Source organism: Cibotium barometz, chromosome 46, assembly GCF_041138505.1.
Source record: "Cibotium barometz isolate CiBa-2024 chromosome 46, ASM4113850v1, whole genome shotgun sequence".
NCBI lineage: Eukaryota > Viridiplantae > Streptophyta > Polypodiopsida > Cyatheales > Cibotiaceae > Cibotium > Cibotium barometz.
This window is the reverse complement of record NC_141091.1, coordinates 9,739,322-9,756,027: the sequence shown is the minus strand read 5'-3', so window position 1 is coordinate 9,756,027 and position 16,706 is coordinate 9,739,322. Positions and strand designations below refer to the sequence as shown.

General features: G+C 40.8%; 1 protein-coding gene across 2 annotated transcripts in view; it reads left to right on the top strand.

The window, feature by feature from the left end:
- The first annotated feature begins 9,935 nt into the window (after positions 1–9,935).
- The window catches only part of TPR2 (Tetratricopeptide repeat (TPR)-like superfamily protein), a 43,293-nt gene continuing 36,522 nt past the window's right edge, over positions 9,936–16,706 (top strand). Inside the window, exon 1 of one of the 2 annotated variants that reach the window (XM_086783734.1) lies at positions 9,936–10,162. In XM_086783734.1, coding sequence (XP_086639860.1) covers positions 10,058–10,162 — 105 coding nt within the window. In that variant the 5' untranslated portion in view covers positions 9,936–10,057. The remainder of the gene's footprint in view (positions 10,163–16,706) is intronic. The other variant, XM_086783735.1, reaches the window with a different exon arrangement.

Sequence of the window (16,706 nt, the reverse complement as noted above, 5' to 3'; positions counted from 1 at the left end):
AAAATGAATTTATGCATAGGAAAATGCATAAAAGATTGATTTTTAATTCAAAAGTATCATTCTCATTTAAAATGAAATTTATGCATAGTAAAATGCATAAAATGTTTATTTTTAATTCAAAAGTGTTATTTTCCCTAAAATTGCATTTATGCCTAAATAGATGCATAAAAAGATTTTTATAAAAGTGTTATTCCTACTAAAGTTGTCTTTATGCCTAATTAGAAGCGTAAAGAATCTTTATATCAAAAAATTAGAATTCTCTTATAAATAGATGTGATAGGAATCAGATAGATGTAAATGGATGGATGGAAGTGATATGAATCAGATAAATAAAAATGGATGAATGGATGTGATGTCCTGTGAATTAGGATGTGAATGAATGGTATAGGATGGGAAGGAATGTGAATCGTGATATGAATGAATGATAAGGGATGTGAATGAATGACGGCATGTGAATCAAATGTGAATGGATGATGTGGTTTGATGTGTGAATGATGTGGATTGATGTGGATGTATGAATGTCAATGTGAATATGGATGTGGATGTATGAATGTGGATGTGGATGTGGATGTATGAATGTGAATGTGGATGTGTGGATGTGAAAATAGAAGTGTGGATGTATGAATGTAGATGTGGATGTGGATGTATGAATGTGGATGTATGGATGTGAATGTGGATGTGGATGTATGAATGTGGATGTGGATGTGGATGTATGGATATGGATGTGGATGTGGATGTGGATGTGGATGTGAATTTGGATGTGGATGTGGATGTATAGATGTGGATGTGTATATATGAATGTAGATGTGGATGTGGATGTATGAATGTGGATGTGGAGATGGATGTGGATGTATGAATGTGGATGTGGATGTGGATGTGTGGATGTGTGGATGTGGATGTGGATGTGGATGTGTGGATGTGGATGTGGATGTGGATGTATGGATGTAGATATGGAATGTGGATGTGTATATATGAATGCGGATGTGGATGTATGGATATGGATGTGGATGTGGATGTATGGATGTGAATGTGGATGTGGATGTATAGATGTGGATGTGTATGTATGAATGTAGATGTGGATGTGGATGTATAAATGTGGATGTGAAAATGGATGTATGGATGTGGATGTGGATGTGGATGTGTGGATGTGGATGTGGATGTGGATGTGGATGTATGGATGTAGATATGGAATGTGGATGTGTATGTATGAATGTGGATATGGATGTGGATGTATGGATGTAGATATGGAATGTGGATGTGTATGTATGAATGCGGATATGGATGTGGATGTATGGATGTGGATGTACGAATGTGGATGTGTATGTGGAATAATGAAATGCGAATGTGTATGTGAAATGATGTGACGATGATATAAATGAATTTGATGTGATGAGATGGAAATTGATGTGATTGGATGAGAATGAGTACACATATGAATGGAATGTGATTGGATGAGAATGAGTACACATATGAATGGAATGTGGAATAAGTAATGTGGATTGATGAGAGATAATGTGGAAAGATGAGAGTTCATTATAGAAACTGTATTTGTAACCTGTTTGTAAATGACTGTTTTATGTCAAGAATGCTGGGGAAGCATTTTGACCGTCTTGTGATTAAGGTCGTGGAGACCTAACTGATAAAGTTGCAACTGCTGCTGTGACAGAGAGTCAATGGAGGACGTCTCGCGTAGCAAGGTCGGCCGAGGTCTTGACCAGCCTCGCTTCGATTTAAATGGTGAGCTTCTGGTACGGTGGATGAGGGACCAAGGAAGTGGCCTATGAGTGAAGCGCTAGGTGACCTGCAAAAGATCCTAGAGGGTGCTGACCATACGGTGCTCGGGCTCTGGGTCGTCGAAGATACCCACACGTGCGTCGTGGAAGATATTGGAACAAGGAGTAAGAGTTGTTTCTGAAACCGAGTATGGATCTGGTTGATTGACCTTGCTGGTCCTCAACTGATGAGTCCATAGCTCTCTTATATGGATCTGTTGATTGATCTTGCTGATCTTCAACGAGGATTCCGTCTTGATTTTTATAAGTGAATATTGCCGGGTACTATGAGCTAGGAACTATCGAAAAGGCCCCTGAGTGAACAGGTGGTGAGCGTTCTGGTTGCCAATGATGCCATAGATACTCCGATGAAGGAATGATTGGAAATTAAGATTCAACTGGATACTTGGAAGTTTATGATCAGTAACACTATGATTTCATTAAATGACTGATTTAAATACATTTGAATTTGGGAAAAAGGCAATTTCATATTGGGTGTGTAAGTGGTGTGACTGGAGTTAAATTTGCTTGAAATTCCGGCTAGGGGGCCTGGGAACTCTTTTCCCTAGTATCCGAGACAAAACCTAACCAAATTCTAAATTGGATCCCATCACTACAGTGGTTGGGCGGTTGGGCTGTTGGCTAACCCATGGGACTAGATGGGGTTAGGCTGGATTGATGGATTCGTAAATCGAGACTCAGTTTCTGTTTAGTTCGATAGATGAAGTAAATTTCGGACAAAAATTGTTCTATGGAAAAGAATCAACAGCTGTGCCTCTCAATGAGGAAAAAAGCGTTGGTCTCTATGATCCAAGTACAGTCTTTTTCCCTGATCTGACAATGGGAGTTACGGGTTCGGTCAGATGAGTTCAGTTAGTTAAGGCTTTTGACTACGTTAGGGAAAAGTTATCCTGGTGGAATCGCCCGCGCTTTCCGGACAAAGGAAGTTTTTTTCGGGTTCGGTTTTGGAAAAACCGATGGATTAGTCTCTTATCCGGATATCCGTGGTGGGCGAGGCCCCGAGTGTGGAATCCTACCCTGCGCAAGAAGTGCTACTTCCGCTACTAGCAACCCGAATCTGTTGTGCGGTGGGGACGGGGATCTCACAGTATATTAAAAAATATCTTTTATGCATACAAATCATTTATGATGAAAATCACTCTTTTAATATAAAAGCATTACTTTTATGCATCTAATTTATGCATAAAATCATTTATGATGAAAATCAGACTTTTAATATAAAAAATATCTTTTATGCATATGTTTATGCATACAAATCATTTATGATGAAAATCACTCTTTTAATATAAAAGAATTTCTTTTATGCATCTAATTTATGCATAAAAATCAGTTATGATGAAAATCACACTTTTATAATCAAAATAACAATTTCAATATGCTTCCTTCTATGCATAGAATTTAATTCTAAAGAAAGTAACACTTTTTTAATAAAATATTTTTAGTATGCATTTTCTTACCTAGGATGAAAATTAACACTTTAAGAATACATATACGATGGGAATTACTCTTTTTGAGTAAAACTTATTTTACACAATTTTAGAAAATTTTGCCATAATCTCCTTTGTATGGCTGACCATTTTTTAATTTTTTATTCTCTAAAATTAATTAGAAGTTCACCAAGAGTATTTAAATCATTCTAATGTAAACATTTTCTACTTATTAAAGAGAAACATCATGAAAACTTGATTTTATCCATTAATCATTCATCTAGGATAAGAATGGTTGGATTTACTGAAGAAGAGAGGGGAATGCCTTTTTTCAATGAGGCATAACATCATAATCATTTTAGAGAAGACCAAAATCATAAAAACCATTAAAATTAAGCATAAATGAGAATTTATGTATTTCCTTACTACCATTCATCAATTAACTTCAATAGCATTAAAAATCCATTCCAATTAAGCTTCTCAAGCTTGAGAGGGGTTAAGAAGAGAGAAACATTGAGAAATTATGGAAAAAGATCAAAATTCACACTTTACCTTACAAATTGCTTGATTCTTTGATCACGGTAGAGGCCCCCAACCAATCAATTGGTTTGGTGTGTTGATGGAGCCACCAATGGAGATTGAAGAAGGAGGGAAGCTCCAATTTCTTCAATTTGGAGAGAATTTTAGAGAATAGTAAAAATTATCATTATTTCAAAGTAAGGGGGCAGCTCAAATCTGAAGCACAGGGGCTGCTTGTGCCCATAATCATGGGGCTTGAGAACAGACAGAGAAGAAAGAGATTGGAAATCTAGCTTGTCATGGTGTTTTGGTGAGCCCTTGGAGCTCCAAACCTCATCGCCTGGTACAAAAGCGTGCACCTGCTTCGGTCTGTAATAGTCAAAGAAGAGAAGAAGAGTTAAAGTTTTTTTTTTTTGCATTGGCTATGGCTTAGTATAGCCTTGGTGCCTCCAAATTGAATCGAGTGCTGTCAGAGAAGGTTTTCATCTGGATTGGCGGTGTCAAACCTACATTTTCATCCTGGCGAAATCGACGCCGTCTCGAGATGATCGCGGGTTTGCTTTTGTGCGGATAAGGTCTTTTAAAAAGGCCTTAAGCCTTATCTAAGGCTTCTTAACCTTAAGCCTTATCTAAGGCTTCTTAACCTTAGTATTAATTAATCCCTTTTCACACTATGGTCATCTCTTGTAATGGTTTAGAGCAAACCCCTTTCACACTGGGCAGCAGTGAGCTAGTTCAAACAGAACTGGTTCAAGAAATCTACTTTCACACTGGAACTCTGGAGCTGGATATTCTGGAAGGCTGCTTTCACACTGCAGAATTGAACTATTTTGGATTAAACCACTTGGACGAGTTATGTTCACTGCAGAATTGAACTATTTTGGATTAAACCACTTGGATTAAACCACTTGGATGAGTTGTGTTCACACCACAAGCCTGCAAACTGGATATTTGTGAAGCTGTTTTCACATTGGATGTATCTGAACTGGTTTTTCAGTGAACCGGTTCAGCTGTTTTGCGTTCACATCACAGTAAGGAAGCCGGTTGCTTTGGAAGACATAAAGGGTTGTTTTGGCATTGCATTAGCCATTGTTTAGCCATTGCGGTGGCACTCGGGTTGCAGCTATACTTGTCTTCTTGGTTGTGTAGTTGATACTATCTTGGTTGCTTGTTGGTTTGCACATATAGTGGTTATGGCTTCGTCTTCTACTTTAGAAAATGCCTTGTTTAATATTGAGAAGTTGGATGGTACAAACTTCTCATATTGGAAGGAACAAATATACAATGTCTTGGTGCAAAAGAAGCAAGTTAAGCCTATCAAATGCGAAGGGGTAAAGCCTGAAGGCATGGACAGAGATGATTGGGATGAGATGGATGAGCTTGCACGCTCTACCATTATGTTGACTCTCTCAAAATCAGTTTATTTTAATGTAAAGGACATTGAGGGTGGTGCATATGGAGTTTGGAAGAAGTTATGCTACCTCTATGAGAGGCAATGTAAGATTCCTCCCCAGTCTCTCAGGATGACCAGTATTTTCCCTTGTAGTCATATCCCTCTTCAGAAATATAAAAGATCTTGTTTCTACTACCAGTTTTTGGCCTAGAGAGTGGTAGTTCAGTTTTTAAATATTTTTGGATGGAAAAATATCTCTTCTTATTAAAATAAGTTCCCCCGAAATAAAAGTTCAAAAAGATTTTCAGAAGGTGCATTAGAAATCAAGTATAATCTATTCAAGAGGCCTTATCCTGAGAGTTAAGATTTTTTCGAAATTTTAAATTAAGGTTCCTATGGGCCAATAAGATCAATCCATGTGTGGGGAAAAGATAAATCCAATTTGTAAAAGAAAAATACCCAAAAACGAGTAAATGCTCACATAAGATGAAGAGTTGACTATGTATAAGGGTTATTAGTAAAAAACTATGAGTATTACTAAAAAAATGAGATATTTTGGGTATAATGATTCCATTTTGACACGTGTAAGGAAGGGGAGTCCCTTCAAGGAGGCGCCTACTTCACATGCTTGAATGAGTTTTAAACTCAAAAATAATGTGATACTTTTATCTCTCCTCTCTCTTGGATCAAACCGAATCAAAACCGAACTAGGTCCAAACCGAATAAAAAAGGAACCAAACTAGGTCCAAATCTGGTCCAAATTCAACCAAACTGAATCTAGAAAATTCTAGAAATCAGTTGGTCTTGGTTAGAGCCTCCCTCTCCTATAAATAGAACCTGAACCCTTTTTAAAAAAATAGGAGAATTATACTATGCCAGGGCACAAGCAGGCCCCCTGCTTAAGCAACCCCCGTGCTTGCATATATCGAATACATGTACCAAAACCTCTTCTCGAGCAATCCAAAACCAAGCTATTCTGCCTTATTTCCATCCACTATTGGCTGTCCAAACACTTCCAAATTGGGCTATGGCAACCCCCAAACTGAGCCTCAATGGATCCCTTAATCGAAGTACCTGTTTGACTTAAATGCCGGAGAGCTCGGTATTGAGATTTGTACCTTTTTCAAATCTGGACAGCAAGCACGAATGTCGCAACAATGAAGCTTGAATCCTTGAACTTGCAATAAAGCTTGTCTCCTTGCTCCAACCATGAGCCCCCACGGATGTAGCTCTCGGATGTAGCTCTGATACCAGTTGAGAGGAAGCAATGGTGGGATGATGCGGAGTCAATGCAATGAGAGAGCAAGAGGGTGAGAGAGAGAGAGAGCAAAGCACACAAGAAGTTTTTGTGGGTACTCAGTTACCCTTATTCTTCATTATCTTCACTTATATATGACAGTACAATGTGTACATGTATAAGGGGTGCCCGCCCGGCCTTTGGCCATTGGCCTTTACCCCAATAGTATGTGGAATGTCCATCCCAAAGGGTGGCCAAAAGAAGGCACCTAGAAGAAGGTAACAAAAGGCCGACGTGGGTGCTCAGAGGTGGTCCTAAAATCTAGGCAAGATTAGAGGATGGCTTGATAAAGCTTATGAGTCATATTTAGTGGCTAATAGAGATGTACTCAAGCTTATATATAGTTCCTCTATCTAATGGAATGTGTGGAAGATTGGCAATGCAATGAAATTAAGCATATTATTGTATCCATTTAAGTGTTAAGTAGTGGAAATCTTCTAATGGGGGATAGAGTCTTCCTTTGTGCTTATTTACTTGGTGTGTTTATATTTGGTTAATTCTAATTTTCTTGCTTAATCATGATTAGAGTGTGGTTTTTGGACCTCCTTAGATCCAAATTTTAAGTTGGTATCAAAGCTAACTAGGGTAAGACTGACACCTTAATTGTTGAGCTAGATTAGGTCGTATGCTTGATTGCTACTTAGTTCACCACACCAATAGGGTTTATGTGTTTTTTATTAGGGTTCATGTTAGCAAATCATTAGAGAAGAGAGAAATAACGGTTTTTAAAATTAGGGTTCATGTTAGAAAATCATTAGAGTAGAGATAGATTTGCTAACATGTTAGGGTTCGTTTTCTAGCAAATCATTAGAGTAGAGAGGGAGATATTTTTTTAGAAAAATTAGGGTTCATGTTAGCAAATCATTAGAGTAGAGATAGATGGCAAATTTTTTGGCCTAACCTTGCTCCATCACATAGACATCAATTCAGCAAGATATAGTAGCCTCTAGAAGACATTAAGAGCAATGCATTCAACAATTCATTCAACCACAAGAAGACATCATTGAAGGGAGAGAAAATGTCCTTCTCCTCATAAGCTTACCATTGATTCATGAGAGTGGAGCGAGGAAGTGATTGATGATGAAGATGTATCAAGCATGTAACTGTTTTGTATTATGATCAATGATTAATTAATGACCTCTCATGTTTTGCCTCAATCTACTTTGGTGTGCATGTGTATTCGTATTTTTTCAAGTATTATGTCAGGGGTGACAAAAGTTATTGTAACCTTTGTAAGTTGCGATCAAATGAGCATATGAGTGTGTATGGGTGGAGAGCTTGGGCTCTCAGACTCACAAAATGACTGAGCGAAGAAAGTCAAGGGCATAACTCCCTCCTTGTGTTTAAACTCACTACATATGTACCCTTGTATTTAAACTCCCACCTTGTGTTTAAACTCACTCACTGTAAACATACCCTTGCATAAAAATTCAAACTGCAAGTTAACATTATAGCTTATGAGGCACCTTTGATAGACCACTCTAGCAAATGACTAAGAGTGTAGATCTAGTAGTGTATGTATGGTGGTAGGAACTCATCAATTAAGGGGGAGTCTTGAAAATAGCAAGTGATGTTGGGTAAATGTTAGGAGCAAGGGGGAGTTCTATGCGACCCTCAACAAGATTAGGGAATGGCTTAATCAATATTATGAGTCACCAGCCTAGTGGCTAATGGAGATATACTCAAGCCTATATAAAGGCCCTCTATCTAATGGAATGTGTGCAATGCAATCAACCTCTTGATTAAGCATATTATTGTGTCCATTTAAGTGTTTAGTGGGATTTTGCAATGGGATAGAGTCTTCCTTTTGTGCTTATTTACTTGGTATGTTTATGTTTGTTTAGTGCTAATTATCTTGCTTAATCAAGATTAGAGTTATGGTGTTTAAATTGCTTAGATCCAAATTTAACTAATAGACAAAGGTGTTTAAACTGCTTAGATCCAAATTTAACTAATAGACAAAGGTGATTGTTGGGAGTAATAGGCAAAGATGGTTGTTTTGGGAGTAATAAACAAAGATGGTTGTTGGGAGCAATGCAGTTAATCTCTTTAGGATGCTTGCTTTGCATGGAACTATCTTATCCCCTTTGCAATTCATTATCAAGTACAAGAATGAATAACATGCTAGGGAACATGAGATTAGTGTGACTTTACATTGTATGGAAGGACATGCACAACCCCTCACTCTTGTAAATGGGAGATTGTACTCACCCATCCCTCTATTTATGAGCCAAAAAATTATTATTGAGGTTAGGTTAAACATGCATACGCATGCCTATGGTGGGTGTACGAGAGTGCTTGCATTTGCCAGTGTGAGAAGGACATGTCATCATAAAAGATCCTTCTTGTGAGAGACATTGCCAGCCTCACCTTAGTGTAATAAAGCCAATCTATTATGGCCTTTTGGTCTCATTACATATTCTCTCCTTTAAACTAGACCTCTTCACATCAAGGAAATCGGAAGAATGCTGCTTGAAAAATCATCTAGGCTTCTATGTCCATAACATCCAGACAATGCAATGCTTTCTCTTAAAGATTTACAACTTTTAGGAATATTCATATTCTAATGCCATCAGATCAGATGAGTATTGTGAAATTGATTTGTTTGTGGTAGTCTCTATTATGTTTTGTAAGGCTTGTATAAGGATAATTAATATGTTGCCTATACTAGATATAGAAGATTCTCTTGTATAAAGAGGAAATATAAGATCACTCTAGGATATTTATTATTCTAAATAAGTAAGGTCTACACATGCCTCATGATCTAACAGAAGAGGTTACCTCTTATAAGGATAATTAATATGTTGCCTATACTAGATATAGAAGATTCTCTTGTGTAAAGAGGAAATATAAGATCACTGTAAGGATATTTATTATTCTAAATAAGTAAGGTCTACATGCCTCATGATCTAACAGAAGAAGAGTTTACCTCTTATATGTAATGACAACACTTGTGCAATATACCAATGGACCCTCTCTATGAACCATAGTCAGCATTTGGATATTGCGCATTGGAGTGTCATAGCATTCGTTGTACTCAAGTGTTACACTTGTGGAGTTAAGGGCATGCAACCTATATAAGAGACCTAGATGTGCACATATCAATGTTTTGAGCCAACTGTGTATGGGTTCAGGGACATGTGGTGTGTTGCAAGGTGGTCCACAGATCAAGTGTCCTCATGATAGTTAGGAGAAGCGAATCTATGGATGGGTGATGAGTTCATGGAACCACGTGAATGCGTGCATGTTGATTAAGGGGCATCGGGTGTGAGTTATAATACTAGTGGGGTGTATGCACGGAAGCCGATTGAGACATCGGGTGTGAGTTGTAACACTTGTGGGTGGGAAACTCATTGGATGGGATGTGTATGTAAAGACTCTTAAGGGTTTAGAGTGAGAAGCAATAATTATTCATGCAATTTTACAACCCTTTCTCACACCTAAGTTAACTTGCATCAAATTTTACATTAAATACAACTATATGTTTATCATATGTGTTGCACTGTTGTGGATTCTGGAACCTAGAACGACCGACCATGAGGCCTTGACGCTGGTCTAGTTTTCACACTCCATCGCGGAGAGGGTCCGGTATCGTAATCAACCGAGCTCACTAATCAGAGAAGGTTTGATGGCTCTGTGGCTGGAGCCAGGTTCGGAGTCTATCACTCCCGAAGCGCAGGCGGACCTGGACGCCCTCTCAGCCCTCAGAGAGTCTGCTGCAATCGAGCTCAAGGTAATCTCGTCCTTCTCTCTCGACATCGACTTCGAAATCCTCTTAGTTCATGAACTCATCCAGCAGCTCTCGATTTTTCTTCTGGTTATGCGCCCTTGCTTCCTTTTGGGGGGTACTCAACACAAATTGAGCTTCCTTTTGAGGGTACTCAACACAAATTGGTTTGTGAAGCTCCCATCATATCTAATGTGCAAAGTATTTATCATACTTTGGTACACTGAAGGGAATATTCAATTGCTGTGGAATGTCAATTCCTGCACCACCTGTTTGAGGAGGAGTAGGTGCATACTCTTACCTGATTACCCTTTTAAAGAAAATGTAAACTCCTTCAATGCTGTCCCATAAGAGAAATATGAGTACAATTGTAAGCTGAGAATAGGTGCTTTCCTAAGCAACTGCCCCAGAAAACCCGCTTACTAGTAAATTAGCAAGGGCAAGAGTCAATTGCATACCTCTTTGTGTACACCAATGACAGGATGAAAGAGATGAGATGAAGTAGTAGATGAGCTTCGCTGGTGTGTTGGGTTATGTCTTTGAGTAATTCTACTATAGAGCATCAAGAAGTAAATGGCAATGAGGATCTAGAAGGATTGGATCATTTGTAAGGCTTCATTCTTTCGTGTCTTGAGTGAGACTGGCCTCCCTCTTTTGGCTTTCAATTCAGATCAGCAACTTGCTCATGGTCCACATTATTGAGGGTAATAATCCGTCATCAGTAAGGGTGCATATTTTTCTAGCTAAGAGGGATTTCGCTATCCACATGGGGTTTGGGAACCAGGATTTTGAGAGTCTTAGGTATTTTTTTTAAAATTGATAAGATAAAGTCAGGAGAAATGAGCATACAAGATCAAGGAGTTGTAACACCTCCTCTGTATAAGAAGGAATTTTTAAAAAGTTCAGCTTCTTTAGGGTTCGGTAGAGTTTCAATCAAGTTATCAACCCAAGAATGTGGAATAGATGCTTGAAGTAGGATCAATGCAATGAGTGCAAATTGAAACACACAAACTAATATTCAAATTTTGAAATTTTGAAATCTCTCATTAGTTGAATTAATAGGGAGAGAAAAGTTTGGCCAACATTAGCCCAAATAGAAAACTATTAGGCATAGAGTGCTCATCTTTGAGTAAAAATGGCTACCTTGAAGCAGGTGTCACTATTTGGGCATTCTCTGTGCTTCAGGCTTATGGACGAGTTCCATAAGATGGACTGGCATGGTCGAGGACTTGCTGTTAACACCAAGAGCCTGTAGGTTGGTTATGTAGGCTGGGGATATTGATCCGTGCCCATATCTAGAATATGGTACCATGGGTTACTAGCTAAATGAAATGAGAAACTGTTCCACGGTGCATTCTTGCATTGCATCTATACGTGTAAGGTTTTGAACTTATTTTCGCATGAGCTGTTTTGTTTCATGCGTGAATTGTGCGTATAGTTCATGAGTTGGGGATGCCCTCTTGCGAACCGTGTGAGTGAAACTGTCTTCTGACCTCACAAGTGGTAAGTAGGTGCCCATCACCTCCGGAGAGTGATAGAAACTCAGTTCGTTGGTTTTATAAAGCATGTTCTTTTGGACTAATCTTATACAAACTTGCACGTACTCTTGGGCACTAATGACATAAGTAGGGATGTCATAGCTTATTGTCCACGCTATGCATGATAGAGTTGATGAACCTACACTTCATGTTCGGACAGACATTGGAGTTAATGGTTACACTTTTGAGTTGAAGTCTTTTTTAAAGTTTAGCTTAATGTTTGGTTCTGGCTCTTAAGTGCTTTAGGTCTAGAGTTTACAGTTCTTTGTTTTGCTATTTTATGTTCTTGTTTAGTATCTCAGCTTAAAAGATTTAAGTTCTTATTAAGAAGAAGTGTGTGTATGCTTGTGTGTGTGTGTGTTAAAAAAAAAAAGTTTCTTTCATTTATGTAATTGTTTTGTTTTGTTTTCTTGTTTTCTTGTTTTCTTGTTTCTTGTTTTTCTTTTTTGTCTTTTTTGTCTTTTGTCTTTTGTTTTTTGTTTTGTTTTGTTTTGTTTGTTTTTGTTTTGTTTTTTGGTTTTTTTTAATTTCTTAATTAAAAGTCTTCGTTTGATATTATCTTTTGATTTCCCCTTCTTAGTAGCTAGGTTTGTTAGTTTATTTATTTTTGATCTTTCAAATGCTTTGTTTTTGTCTTTGTCCTTCTTCACTATTATTTCTTTCTCAAATTTCTCAATTCGTAACTTCAGATTTTTATGACCTTATGAAGGTATATACTACTTTACTCTATGTTGCTTATTTTATGAACAAATGGCAAATTTTTCTGTTTTGCAGGTCCACACTTTAATAATTGTGTCTGCCCAAGTTATAAGTGAGTTTGGACATCCACACCTCATTAAAGTTTGGGCGGACAATTCATAAAGAGGTTGGACTAGTTTCCACTTCCGGTCGGCTAGGCACAGGTGCCCTTATGAGCTTTGGGCGGCCTCCCACATGTCAAGAGGAGGGATGGTTTGGACGGGTGGCCCAATAGGCACCCTCCATTCATCCTCTACATATCAGGAAAGCTTATCTTTCCTCTCTCCTCCCTCTAGAAGTGAGCGCCAGCCATATGGAGGCTCCTCTTTTCATTTTTGGACACACACACTTATGCGAAAGCTGATTTTCTTCTTTTTCATGATTCCCATAGCCATGAAAGCTAGAGAAATCTTGTCTTCCACTTATGAAACCCTAATTTCAGTTGGGAGTGGAAATGGACTCCTGGAAGCGTAGACATCAACCATATGATGGTTGTACTCAAAGGCAAGAAGCAAAATTGCGGTAAGAGCTCATTTAAGCTCTCTTTCACTTACTCAAGATCCAAATACTAGTCATTATGGTCCTATGTCTCGGTCTTGGCACACACAATGTTTGTGTATGGATGTCTACGGAGCATAGTTGCATTTGATTAGCTATGAGGGATTGAGGAGTGAGACTGTGAAATCAAATGGAAGCTATGGAAGCAATCAACCACATCAACAACCATGTTTGCAATGCTGTTTTCATTTGCATGAATGCCATGGACAGTTTGGCATGTGAATGCCTGTGAAGCTTGTAATAGGAACCTTGATAATACAATCTATTACAAGCGGGGTTGGACCTTTCCGGCCCCAGTGCAACGTGCAAGTGATTTTAATTTTCAGCTTTGTTAAGCTTCATTTTGTGGTGCCATTTTCAAGTTGTTTAATTGTGTTAATTGCTTAAGTGTAAGGTGTGAGGGTAAAAGGATGGAAGGACCAGATATACGAGAGATTAGAGCAAAACCACACAGCATGAAATATGTTAGTGAATATATATAAAAGGGTGAGTGCAGTTATGTACAAGAGCCCTCATATGAGAGGTGACTCTGAGCAGAAAGAAGATCAGTGCTGAAGCAGAGAAGACGTCGGAGCTGAAGCACGGTTGATGATGAAGGCTTGCGTCGATATGAGGCAAAGCACTCCGAGGTGATAGTGGTAGTAGAAAAAGGTAACATCGATGACGATGATGGTGGTGCAGTCTCTGATGACACGGGTGCTGCATACCTGAAGTAGAGCGGGCTGCTGTCCTGAGTGGTGCAAGCTCTGGTGACACGGGCTACTGTCCCGAAATAGCAGAGAGGGCCACTGTCCCAATGTGTAGCAGAGAGGGTTGCCGTCCCGATGTGTAGCAGAGAGGGATGCTGTCCCGAAGTAGTAGAGGGGACTATTGTCCCAATGTGTAGCAGAGAGGGCTGCCGTCCTGAGTGTAGCAGAGAGGGCTGCCGTCCCGATGTGTAGGAGAGAGGGTTGCTATCCCGATGTGTAGCAGAGAGGGCTGCTGTCCTGAAGGTAACCACGGATGTGAGCCCTGATGTATGCGTTGATGTAAGGCTGAGATAAACGTTGATATAAGCCTTGATGTAAGCACATATGTGGGCTGATGTATGCTGTAGCAAAAACGCAGCATTGATGTGATGCAAAGCACTCCGAGGTGATAGCGGAGAAAGGTAACGTCGATGACGATGACGATGGTGCAATCTCTGATGACACGAGTGCTGCGTACCTGAAGCAGAGAGGGTGCCGTCCCGAGTGGTGCAAGCTTTGGTGACACGAGTGTTGCGTACCTGAAGCAAAGAGGGCTGTTGTCCCGAAGTAGCAAAGAGGGATGCTGTCCCGAAGTGTAGCAGAGAGGGCTGCTGTCCCGAGTGTAGCAAAGAGGGCTGCCGTCCCGATGTGTAGTAGAGAGGGCTGTGGCAAAACGCACAAGATATGCTGAAGGTAAGCACGGATGTGAGCCTTGATGTAAGGCTGAGATAAATGCTGATATAAGCCCTGACGTAAGCCTGATGTGAGCCCTGACGTAAGGCTGAGATAAATGCTGATATAAGTCCTGACGTAAGCCTGATGTAAGCACAGATGTGGGCTGATGTCTAGCGCTGATGTATGCTGCAGCGAAAATGCAGATGACTGCTGAAGCAAAGCGCAGATGTCTGCTGAACCAAAACGCAGATGTAAGCTGATGTATAAACGCTAACGTATGCTTTGATGTAGGCGTTGACATATGCAGGAGTAAAACGCAGATATGGTGCAGAAGTAAGCCTGATGTAAGCGCCGAAAACAGCCTGATGTAAGGCTGATGTGAGCCCTGTAGAAGGCGGCCTGGACCAGCAGAGGAAAACGCTGATGTGAGCCCCTGCTGTAGGCAGCCAGATGGTACCTGATATGGCGATGAAGTGGTACAGTGATGATGAGGTATAGGCAATGCTATATATAGTGAAGGAGGGGTGCTGGTCGGTCACCATAAAGGCATGGGCCAGCAGCCAAGACAAAAAAGCCCCAAAAATAAAATATAAGATATCCAGAAAGTCCCTTTTTAGGGCTGGAAAAAGTGCTGTTTCTTCACAAAGGCAAGATTGTGCTCAACCCCGAATGGGGGAGTCTCAATAGGAGAATATTAGCCACTGTAATCCCAAAGTTGATCAAATTCTGCTCAAGAGATGGTGAAAGAGCTGAAAAACTAGTTTAACCTTTGGAAACTAGACTAGACTAAGTTAGGCAAGCTGAGACAATGTGTGCAAAGTGAGGGGGAGAAGCTTAATTTATAGTACTTGGGAAACTCTAGTGTAGAGAAGGAAAGTATAGGATGAAATGACAAGTTGGCTGATTTGACAAGGAGCAGGACAAGTGTCAAACGGTTGCCAAGTTTGGGGACAACTACAGATTGTCTTGACGCTTGTCTTCAAATTTTCAGGACTATTGCTGCTGAATTTTAGGGACGGTTGGAGCTGGCATCATGAAAGTTCTGTCACAATGCATTTCAAATTGAATCTTATGCAAAAGAAGCAAAACATCAAGCAAGTCGTGAGCGTTCTCTCTGAGCTTCCCCCCCTTCCTTGTTTGTTTCCTGTGCCCCCCCCCCCCTCTCGTGCTGTTTTGCCCCTCCACTCGCCTGTCCAGCCCGCCTCCGCCCCCCTTGTTTTCTGCGCCTCTGCCTACCTTTCCTCTGCCCCGCCCTCTCCAGCCTCTCCCGTCTCCCCTCCCCTTTGCCGCCCTCTTGGCCGCCTTGTCCCCCCTTTCTTTCCCTGTGCCTGCCCTGCCTCTCCCTCACTAGTCTCTCCCCACCCCCCTTTGCCAGCCTCTCCCTGCCCCCCGTCACCCAGCTATCCTCTGCCCCCCCTCGTTTGCATCCCCTGCCCCCCCCCCCTTTTTTTTTCTTCTTCTTGTCTCCTCGCCTTCCTGTCGCCGTGTCTGTTTCATTTTCCTTTTTCCTCTCCCTCTTCCCCGTAGGTTGAGTTTCTGGATCTTCGGGATGTTCTCATCTCGACAAGTTTTCGGCATTTTCTAGTCTTCAGCCCCAGGAGGACTCCATGGCAGCCGCTCCGTCATCCCTGACCAAGGCCGCCGGTGCTTGCTTATCCTTTTCCGAAGCGGACCTTCAGATTCTTGCTACCACGACTGTTGTAGCTTTAGAGGCCTCCATCCTGGTTTGCAAAATTGTTGGTAGCAGCCCTGCGCACCGACAACTCAGGGATCTTTTAGCCTCATTGGTGAGCATTCAAAGATCACATACATTCACTCTTTGGGGTGTGGTTACTACCAGCTCGCCAGCAACGTCAAACCGAGTCATGCAGCTGAGCCCCTTGGCACTGCGTACGGCGTAGGCCTTCTTTGTGCGCGGTGGCAGTACGGCTTCAACCCTGCGTTTGACCCACTTGCTGGTGTGTCGGGCTTCCCAGTGACAGTTTGCTTCCCAGGCCTTAGGAAGGAATACCTTCCTCTTCTTTCGGTGATTGGTGGTGCCATCGGGAGAGTGATGAATCCCCCCCCCCCATTGTTGCCTCGGCCTTGGTGCGAGCAACTGGGATTCCATCCCTCTGCATTTGTGTTACCTCGTTAGATTCAATGCCACATGTTATATCTATCCCATGCCTCCGGGGAGACCCCATCCTTCAGCGAGTGGAGTATTAGGCCTTCCAGGCCAATGTTTCATTTGTAGGCAGATGGGCCATCTAGCCAGAGCTTGCCCTCGCGATGTCTAGGAGACCGCCTCGAGTGGTTCCCTGTAACGTGCAC